Source organism: Quercus robur, chromosome 4, assembly GCF_932294415.1.
Source record: "Quercus robur chromosome 4, dhQueRobu3.1, whole genome shotgun sequence".
Taxonomy (NCBI): domain Eukaryota; kingdom Viridiplantae; phylum Streptophyta; class Magnoliopsida; order Fagales; family Fagaceae; genus Quercus; species Quercus robur.
In genome coordinates this window covers 66,434,503-66,445,843 of record NC_065537.1, presented here as the reverse complement: position 1 = coordinate 66,445,843, position 11,341 = coordinate 66,434,503, and the positions used below count along the sequence as shown (strand labels likewise).

General features: G+C 33.9%; 1 protein-coding gene across 1 annotated transcript; it reads right to left on the bottom strand.

Annotated features, from left to right (window-relative positions):
- Positions 1–2,067: 2,067 nt before the first annotated feature.
- LOC126722425 (uncharacterized) lies at positions 2,068–4,014 on the bottom strand. Its single transcript, XM_050425576.1, has 2 exons — positions 3,362–4,014; positions 2,068–2,449 (listed from the first exon to the last, which is right to left on the bottom strand). The coding sequence occupies exons 1-2, from the start codon at positions 4,012–4,014 to the stop codon at positions 2,068–2,070; spliced, it is 1,035 nt and encodes a 344-aa protein (XP_050281533.1).
- Between the last annotated feature and the right edge of the window lie 7,327 nt (positions 4,015–11,341).

Below are 11,341 nucleotides of genomic sequence, written 5' to 3'. Positions count from 1 at the left end.
TTAAAATAAATAAAGTGATTTGAACGTGCTACTCAAACTAATTAAAAATTACTCATAAAATTGGTGGACCTAAATTAAAGATTGAATATAAACTTCAAATACTCATGTATGTAAGTAATAATGGAATCTATTTCAAAACTATTTTTGTATTAGCTAGTCAAAGATTTAACCCAAAAAAAAAAAAAAAACCTTCTCAAAAAAACAAAAAAAAATAAACTTCAAAGGTAATATTAGGAAATCCGTTTATGATTTTACTTCATCCTTTTCAAAATTCAAAAGAAGGTATTAGTATTGAAATACTAGGAAAAAATCTATTATTCAAAGTTATTGTGCCCCTGAATAATAACAAAAGAAAAGAAGTGAATCAATTAAAAGAAATGTCAATTTTTAAATAAATAAACCTAATTACAAAGGAAAAAAAACATATGGATTAAGATCCAAATCTCAATCCTTCATTTAATCTAATGACTCAAAACTTTAATACCTCACCAAATAGGAAAAGACTGTTTCACCCTTAAATTTTTTCAAAGCCTGCCCACTGTTTCTTACCATTTGAAACCAAACCCCAAAGCACTCACACTCTCCCTCTTTCTCTGTCTCCAAGTGTGAAGCTGTCTCAAATCTCAAGGAGTGAAGGTCTCTCTAATGCAATCCAGCCATTGGCCAGATCGGTGGTTCAGACGGCACTTGGCCATTGTATCGTCAGAAAATCCCATTTGGCACAGTCACCGTGGATCCATCTTTGATTCCTAGGTTGCTTCCGACATCTTACCTAATGGGTGTGAGTTCATCCAGTTTTCTTTTTTATTATACTTTACTCAAAGCTTCCCCATAAGGTATTGGATATTCAATGTAGCTTCATTGAAATGTCACAATTGTTAAAGAAAAGGTAAGTATGGTGATCTTCCCAAAAATTACATTTAACTTTAAATTAGAGGTCACATGACTCTTGATAAATATCTTGTTTGTTCTTTTGTACAACATGTGTGTAGTTTTGGAAATTGGACTTCCACTCTTTGAAATTTTCATATATTTTGGAATAACCCAAAGGGAAAAATGTTATTATTTATTTTGGGATGGAGGGAATATCTTTCTACTTCTTAAGAAGACATGTAATACCATTTCATTTGTTGATGCAAGAGCTTTGTTTTATTATTAGTTCGATTCCAATCTTCAACTTACCTGCAGCAGTTGCAGTTAGTAGAATGTATGTTGCAGATGTTTAATATGCATCATTATTTGAAGTAATATATTGGAAATTTCTATGGATTGTGGTAACAGTTTTTAAACAGTTGTTTAACTCCACTGAAGTTATTACCTATTGTTTAAGAAATAACATGACACTTTAAGCTAAAGGAAATCAATGGATAAGATCATCAAGGCTTTTGAAACTCTAAAGCTTGGTTTGCTTTACCTTTATCATTACTAGCGTTTAACCCGCACAATGCGTGGGAACATTTTACATATTGGAAGACAATAACTTAACATAACAATTCAATAAATAAAATACACTAAAAGAATTTGTTCAGTTCAAGTTGTACAGCCACTCACTTGTCCTACTTGTAGGTAATGCTATCTATAAAATACGTTGAAATTCTAGTAGTAGGATAATATAATTTAACTGAATGAAGAACACTCAAAAGAGGTTTGTGCTATCTCTATTTTTTGATGGAGTATTCGTTCTTTAGTTCTCTTACAAAATTATCTATTGTGTCCTGCAATGATTGACTCTCTAATTAAATGGTGCCTCAAGAAATGGTTAACATTAAATCAAGTTCAAATTTAGATTGCATTCCTTGTACTATATTTTGACTTTGAAGCTATTTGGAAGAAATTCTTATAATAATTTCCTTATTCTAATGACAAGTTATTATATATAAATCAGAAGTACAGAATTTAAAATTTTATTCAATAATAGAAAGTAATGTGCAAAATCAAGCAATTAGTAAATATTTAAACAAAGGCTTAAACATTGTAACCCGTCCACTTTGTAAAGATTTAAACAAATACTAACATAGACATTTAAGAAAAAAAAAATCATTAAACTCCATTGGTTTAGTTTTACCTCTACTTCTTCTGCTTCTTTTCCTTCGGATCAATCACACTATCACCATCTAGCAGAAGAAGGCTCCCAATAGAAGTTAGAGGCGTAAACACAACAGGCAAATTCTGACTCTCAAGCCTCTTGCTTCTTTTCTTTTCTATGTCATACCAAAAAAGATTCTTACAATCAACCAACAGAACTTTCTTGCTGTCCCTGGAAAACTTTAGAGGCTTCAAATACACATTCAAATACTCAAAATCCGAATTCAAATTCGAAGCAATTGTATTTGCACGTAGATCAATTTTATAAACTTGTATCCGCGAACGCTCTTCTCCATATTCCTTCATCAACCATACTTCATTATACATCTTCCAAGCATTCACAACATAACATACAGTGGCGACTCTAGGAAATTTTTTCAGGGTGTTCCTCAATAAGTATTATAAGGACGCAATTTGTAACGACCCATAATAATGTTGGGTTCGCACGTAAAAAGGCTCAAACAATATCATTTATAGAGCGTGGGTTTAAAAGGCTAGACCTTGGTTACAAGACAGTAGTTTTCCGTGGTGTTCATACATAATTAAATCGTGTTCGCCCTAGGAGTCTTTTTCCTGGAGGCGGGCTGGGAGGCTCTGGTTTTTTGCCATTTTTCCCATCCCCTTTCTTGGTGCATTAACCTTCACATTATATAGCCCTTCTTGATTGATCTTAGCCCTCCACTTGTTAGTTAGGCAGATGCCTACTTCTGTACCCGTCCCATCAGCTGTCCCTCCTTACTTTCTGTTAGTTGCGATGATCGAAGTCACCCTGTCCAGACATCTTTTCTCATTAACATGGTCAGGACGCTGGCAGGTACATTTAATGCGGAGGGGACGTATTTACCCTGAACCAGTTTTGCACCGTACCCCCACGTGGATCCCATTCTACTCATATCTCCTTCAGGGGGCTTTTTGGGGGCGGCCTTCATCGAGACGTTGCTCTTCCCCTTGAAGTCCTGGAGTGCCGAGGACAGGGTCATCCTCGGCTGTTCCCCTCGACACTTCGGCCTTTCCCCATTCGTCCTCGACACACACCCTCCTCGACATGGGCCTCGAGCCTTAATAGAGCGTGGGCCGGATCATAAGTTCCCTGGCCCCACAAGCATAAATTACACAATCTAATAAAAAGAAAATTTTATATATTGACAACAACAACAATAAAAAAAATACACAAATACATAGAATTCACAATTGCCTTCTACAAGTTTTCATATTTTGAAATCGTTGCATAATAGTTTCATTATCAATGCTACAAGCTACATCTTTTTCAATATACATAACCAAGCAATCATTCATCCATTGATCTCCCATTCGATTGCGTAGTTCATTCTTTACATATTTCATTGCTGAAAAACTTCTTTCTACTGTTACAGTAGCAACTGGAAGGGTCAAAGCTAGCTTCACTAGCAAATAAACTAATGGATAAGTCTCGTGTTTTCTTGTGCTCACTAACTTTTTAACAAGTTCACTAACTCCTTGAAGCTCTAAAAAGAAGTCATTGCTGCGCATATCAAAAATATAATTCTGCAGTTGAGAGTCAAGTGCCAAAATATCTGTCTCAAGAAAATCAGAGGGATAGAACTCAGCTAGACGTATCAACTTTTCCTTATCGAAAGCCACAAATGAATTACTTGGATTCAAGCAAGCCATACAAAGTAGCAAATCGGTATTCGCCTCAGAAAAGCGGTTGTTAAGCTCTTGAAGTTGCATATCTATAACTGTGTAGAATAACTCAATACGATAATGTTGTAAATTTGTATTTTGTTGGGTGTTGCGTCGCGGCCTCCCACTAACTACAAATATCGCTTCCATGTCCAAGATAGAAATATCATGTGAGGTACAAAATAAAGATACTTCAGCCAATAAAGATGCCCATCCATCATCTCTCATCACTTGCAACCGTTGCTTAGACACTTTAACAAGATCCATAGCATTTACTATATCTTGATTTTTTTTTTGTAATGCTATTGACAACTCATTTGTGATCCCTAAAATATTTTTCATCAAGTGTAGAGCAAAGACAAATTCAAAAGAAATAATTGACCTCATAATAGATCGAGTTTCAACTTTTTGGTCGGAGAGGCCATCTTCTTCAATAATCTCTAGTACATCAACAACAGTAGAGAACATCAAAATCAAGCTGAGAATAGTCCCATAATATGATCCCCAACGTGTATCACCAGGACGTTTAAGATTTATCTCTTGATTCAAACCTTGCCCACTTCTACGTACACCAGTCTCTAAATCTTCTTTATTTTTGGCAAATTGTGTATCTCGAAGAGCATCTCATCTCTTACAAGAGCCTCCAACAACAGTTACTAAATTACTAACCACATAAAAAAATTCAGCAATGTTAATGTGATTTTTAGCAACAGCAACAAGTGTCAATTAAAGTTGATGAGCAAAACAATGGACATAAAATGCTGACATGTTCTCTTTCAAAATTAAAGTTTTGAGACCATTGATATCACCTTGCATATTATTAGCCCCGTCATAACCTTGCCCACGTAGGTTCGATAAACTCAAATTATGTTCACAAAGTAAACATTCAATAGCATGTTTGAGTGACAAAGCGGTAGTACTTGCTACATGTACAATATCAAGGAATCGCTCTATAATAATTCCTTCTTTGTTCACATAACGAAGAACGAGGGCCATTTGTTCTTTCACTGAGATATCACGTGACTCATCAACTAATATTGAAAAGAACCCATTGTCAAGATCCCTGATGATGGCTTTGGATGTTTCACGTGCAATTGCATTCACAATGTCTTTTTAAATATCACGGTGGGTAAGCTTGCAATTTTTTGGAGCTTTTTGCAACACTTCATTGATAGATTCATTGTGATCTCCCAAAAATTGTACAAGCTCAAGGAAATTTCCTTTATCACTTGAACCTTGAGATTCATTGTGACCACGAAAAGCTAATCCCTGGCATAAAAGGAATCTTATGCAATCAACTATTGCATTTAATTGAATCTGATATTCAATTTTATCTTGATTTGATTGCTTAACAAAAACACTTTGAATGTGTTGCTTTTCCTTCAATAGATCTTCACTCTTTTGGACAGCTTGGTAATGAGCACTATTAACTCCTCCAACATGGGAATTTAACTTATCTTTCTGATTCCAAAGTTTGAATCCCTTCGTTACAAAAGTGTCACCTCCTCCTTGCTGACCAACATCTTGCCCAAATAGGTAGCAATAAAAACAAAATACTTCATCTTTGTCTACACTATATTCCAACCAGTATCTATTTTGATACCATTTGGATATAAATCGACGAGGCTTTCTAGAAAAATAAGATATAGGGTAATCATTACTGTGTAAAACAGGTTGACAAGGGCCTTTTGTTAAATAATATCTTCTTATTTCATCATGATGATTAGGAAGATAAGATGATATTTTTTTTCATAGCCCAGGATCTGAAGGAAGATTCTCTAAGTTAAAGTCAACACGAATTCGCTTAGAAGATGAAGATGAATCTTGTGCAAGAGCTGAATCTTGGGTACGTGGTTTTCTTATCAAATATTTGTCCATAATTCTAGCAAAAGAATAAACAATAAACTATAAGCTTATTTGAAATATTAATAAAATTATTAATTATTGTTGTTTAGTTGTTTCATTAATTTGTTTGTCTTTTATAAACTATAATTTGTTACATTATTGTTTCATTAATTATAAAATTATTAATTATTATTAAGCCTAACATAATTTAATTTATTTGTCTTTTATAATGTATTGGTTAATTATACTGTTTTAATTATTGTTGTTTAGCGTAACAATAAATTATATTACTTTAATTTGTTTGTCATTAATTATATTGCTTGAATTTGTTATATTGTTTAGTCCTTTGTGCATATTATTTACTACCCGGCCCATGTGCCCATCAGCCTATCTACCCCTACCCCACTCAATAGACAAGCACAAACCGTCCCCCAATCACAACCTGCCAATCAAAAAATTTCGCAATCACAATACACATTACTAATCAATATCTCACCAACACCAACACACACTGAGTCACTGACCAACAGGTGATAGCAACGGATAAGAATCATAAGATAAAGCCAAAAAACAAACAAAAAGCAAAATAAAGTTAAAGAGTAAAGATTGGTTCCCCAAAAAAAAAGAAAAAAAAGCGAGAGAGTAAAGATTCGGCACTCGGCAGCCAATCAGAGTCTTACAAAAGAGAGAGAGAGAGAGTTACTTAAAGACTAGAATAAAGAGAGAGAGAGAGAGAGAGAGAGAGTCAGAGAGAAAAAGAGGGAGAAATACCTTGAGGTCGAGTTGCCAAGCATCGGAGCAGCTGAGACGGTGAGATCGATCTGCGATCTATGATCTGCGACGACGGGCAAGCGACGAGCGATGACGACGGGCAAGTGATGAGCGACGATTACTAGATGAGGACGACGAGCGACGGAGCGAGTTGCGCCTACGAGCGAGTGACCGTCTCACCGTGGGTTTGGTTTGCTTTGGGTCTGGGGTTTGGTTTGCTCTATATTTGGTTTTTTTTTTTTTTTTTTTTTTTAATTTTTATAAACACCTCTGTATTGCAGTGTTGGGTAATGGGGTTTGGTTTGCTTTTGCTCTATATAGAGTATAGACTGTATTGATCTCTGCCAACGACGTGACCGTGGTTTGATTTCTGATTTGCTCTATACTCTTTTTTTTTTTTTTGGTGAGAATCCATGGGTTTGCTACCTCCGTATTATGTTGGGCTTGCCGTGGGCAGTGGGCTTGGCTTTGTTACCAAAATTTTTTTTTTTCCAGATTTTAGTTCAAAATTTTTTTTTTGGGTTTTTTTTGGGGTTTTTTTTTTTTGGCTTGAAAGTAGAACAGATAATTATTTATTTATTTAATTTGAGGGTATTCCTAATTTTGTGATTGAGGGTGTTCCTAATTTTGGATTAAGGGTGTTCCTAATATGGATTAAATATAATTTTTTTTTTAAAAAAAATTTCTTTTTCAGGTCAAGGTTTTCCTGGGAACACCCTGACCTGTACGTGGCGCCGCCACTAATAACATAGGCATCCTTCGAACACTCCCAAACACGTCCTCCGATTATCATATTCAATTTGTTGAAGCGGTGTCTTACAAACACGAAAATTCTCCTTTGCAAAATCAAAAGCAAGAATGTTGTGCAATGGAGCGTTAGAATCTTTGCTTCGTGTGATTAAAGTACAACGCTTCTGTACTAGTTCACTTGGCAATTTCTTGTACTTCCTTATCAATGGATTCCAAAGTGCGATCTCTTCAACTTCATCACAGTTACGAAGGCAGACCAAGCCATTGTAGTAATCCACGATGGTGGTCACCCTTTTTCGACAACGACCTTGCAGTGGCGAGTAAATTTCCATGGCCTCAGGCAAGCAATTTTCATTATCATGGCGGAAAAGTAAGGACCGAACGCTAGGTTTTTGGTCGATGATTATGGTGCAATCTCTATTGCTGTTGATGGAAGCAATGAAATCGATCGGAATATCTACTCATTAGAAGATAGTATGGATTTTATTTGCGGCGAAGAAATGATAGATTTAGTGACGCACTACTCTGTTATATATATATGTGCTCTGGAATGGTTTTTTTTTTTTTTTTTTTTTTTTTTTTTTTTAAGCCTTCGAATATATAATTTTTGTTATTAAACAACGTGATTAAAGTGATGGGTTAAGCGGTGAGATTGTGTCGTACGGTATGACTTTTCAAAATTAAAATGTACACATGTTAGAATTTTAAGGTAGTATTTTTTCTTATGTTGCATCACAGCCTTAATTGCAGGAAAAAGCTTATGTTTTTATATATAGTACTAATTTTTAAGCCGTGCAATGCGTGGGATCATTTTATTTATTAATGAGCTTACTTTCAATATGAACTTAGTTCTCGTGCTTCCATTGCATGCATTCAAACCTAAATAATGGTAGCATATTTAAACATATAGTATCCAATATCCCCTAAAAATTTTAAACATCTCTTCAAATCATTTTATATGTGTACTTCCCTCATTCAAAATGCACCACATCAAACATAGTGGGACAATTGTGCAACAACGCTACCGTTTCCTTTTCCAACCCACCCCTTTCCAACATTCCATAAGGCACACCACGGTTTTGGGCATGAAATAGAACGTGCAAAACAAAGCAAACACCAATAATCACTATTATTTCAATAGAAAAATAAAAGAAAATCACTAATTTTAAGAAACAGAGAGAAATAAATTGTAATTTATAAAAAACCTACACAAGCTAGGGTAAAGTTTCTATATGCCACACATAATTAATAGAACTTCAAACACACAAAGTTATAACTATGAAATAGTTGATACTAAGATGAATACATGTCATTCCAGTAATCCAAACTCATAGGGAATCCCATGCTTGCCATTGCGAGTACCTTCAATATTATAGAGTTGTATCTACACCTCCATGTAAGCACTTTGGATGGCTGTTTTTAATTTCATCAATCATGTAAATTACATTTTCAAAAAAGAAAATTAAGAATAATTATTCATCTTTCATCACAAGAGAAATTAATTAATTAATGAACTAAAGATAGTTTGAGTTGACCTGAAAACAAATGTGGATAACATAAACTCACTTATGTATTTTCACCTTAATTAAATTGTAGTTCAAGCTTTCCAAAATTTTATGATAGAAGAAGTGAAATTTATCATACAATTTCATAACACAGAAACCATTATATGAGACTTCTGTGTCTAACTTATAAGCAAAGACTGAAGAGTCCTAGGTTTAGTAGTAAACAGTTAATGTTTTGTTTAGTTTAAATGATTTTAAATACTTAAGTGAATATAATTCCAATAATATTATAGAAATAGAAGAAGTCCAATAATATTCTTAAAGAGATAGTAAATTAAAATTTTTGAACACACGTAGTAATTTGAAATTTTGAACACATATAGTATAAGTGTTCGTTCATAAATCCTAAACAATTTAAACTATAAGCTTTAGCAATTCCTAACTGGAAAATATAATAGATCAAATATTGTCATTATAAAAAAAAATTCTACCAAACCAAGATTATTGTTACTTTTTACAAATCAAAGTCCTTAGGTTCAATGTTGTAATCTGACAAATTGAAACAATCCTATGTATAGAATCATAGATCACCCAATAACGCTTATTTGTTCAAACTTGGTGAAGGTGTTCAAACTGGGGCCATGGTCTACTATCTGGTGCTTAAACCGTGCAAATCAAAGCAATGATTAATTAGAGGATATAGACTTCATGATTTTAACAACTTTCTAGGTCAAAGTGATTAATCTTCTTTTCATTAACATATCAAAAGTGAATGCAATGAAAAAGGGGAAAATTTGAGAAATTTAATAGTTATGGATATGAGTGGTGATTAGGAATTTTTTAAAGCACTCTGATTGCATTTGGTATTAAACGGTTTCTGATGTGTGAAATTATTTTTGTGATTTTTCAATTTAAAAAAAGATGTCATTTGAAAAAATTGTTGCCAAGGTCACTACTATGTTAGCTACGTAAATAATATCACTAACGACAATTAAAAGAATGATTAATATCACTCATTTTTAAAACTTGAGAAATCACTAACATTCACTTGAAGCTTAAGAGATAATTTTGGGTAAATAGACAATAGTGTACTTTGGCTCTTCCTATAGTGAACAAATTAATGGATTAATGTTGCAAGTCCATTTGTTAACTAATGAGCTACAGTTTGTTTGCCTCTTTAAGGCTAAGTTGGATTGCCCACTGATGGGCGTCCAAATTGGGCTACAAGAGCATTCTCATCAAATATTTCAAAAAATATATATACTCCCTCTGTCTCATTTTTTTTTGTTCTGTTTGAAAAGTCAAACTTTTTAAAGAAACATCATTTATTGTCTTGTCTACCTTTTAAAAATGTATAAATTTCCAAAACTACCCTTAAAAAAATTTATCAAAAAATTGAATTAGTAAATTAATAGGGGTATAATAAGAACATTAATAAATTAATAACTTTTATTTTTAGAAACAGGACAATATTTTGGGACATCTCAAAATGGAATAGAGGACAAAAAAGTGGGACGGAGGGAGTAGCATTTAACATCTCAAAAAATTACTTTATTTATTTTAACACTCCACTTTATAATACACCCAACATCAAAAGTTTTAATTTTTTTCCACTTCATTAAAATATTATTTATTTTAATCAAGTGAGAGAGAGAAAGTAGTGGAGAGAGGCACAACACGAGAGAGAGAGAGAGAGAGGGGGGAAAAAAAACTCTAGCAATTTGCTACAGTAGAGTATCAAAGATGACACTCCACTGTAGCAAATATGTCAAAATTTTTAAGAATAACATGCTTGATGTGGATGATATTTTAAGGGGATGAGAGCTAAAATTTGGATTTACTATTTAGCATTTTTCACATCTTTGATGTGAATGCTTTAATAATGACAAGATTCTGTAAACTCAACTCAATGACTAATCCTATAAAAAAAAAAACGTTCGATCAGTGACTTTGTATACACATTTTCTTTATATATATATATATATATATATATATTTGAAAAGTTTTGGTGTGCTAATGGTCTTTGTTATTTGTTTGTGAATTTAAGTTTGGGTTTGGGCTTTGGTTCCATTTTATAAATTTATTTTTGGGTTTGGAGTGGGCTGATAGTATATTTTTTTTCTGGGCTTGGCTTGAGTTGGGTTTAATGAAGGTTTTTCGGACTGAGCTATGTAAGAGCATCCACAACCCGAAATGCCATCCTATCCCATTTTACCATTCTAAAAAGCTACTTTATTAATTATACAATACCATTTTACTATACATCCAACATTCCAACTTTTATTTTCCTATTCTACTCATTAAAATAATATATCTACACAATAAAATATATTTTTTCATTTTTTGTTTTTTTCCCAATTTTCTCCTCCCCTTCCCTCAACCTCTATTGCCACGCCTCTACTGCCCAGTCACCACCACCGCGCCTCCACCATGCCCATCACGCCACCATTGTCCACTGCCCACCAAAATCCCACCGGAACAAAAACGCATGTAAAAAAAAAAAAAAAAAAAAAAAAAAAAAACTAGCATAACAACAGAAAACCAGAAACCCAGCAACATCGGACCCACGCTGATATCCACCAAACCCAGTGAGCCTACACAAAAACGTAGTGGCGCACAATAACGAAACGGTGCATCGTGGAGTCAAGGACTGGGAGAGAGAGCCGAGGCTTTTTCCGTTGGGGAATTTCGACGGTGCAATGATAAAGATGGGAAGTTCGCCG

What these genes read in the sequence shown, in the direction of transcription:
- LOC126722425 (XM_050425576.1), bottom strand. Translation starts at nt 4,014, where the DNA reads ATGGATCTTGTTAAAGTGTCTAAGCAACGGTTGCAAGTGATGAGAGAT. An exon ending in ATGAATGATTGCTTGGTTAT is followed by an intron (nt 2,450 to 3,361) that starts GTATATTGAAAA and finishes AAAATTTCCTAG; the next exon opens with AGTCGCCACTGTATGTTATG.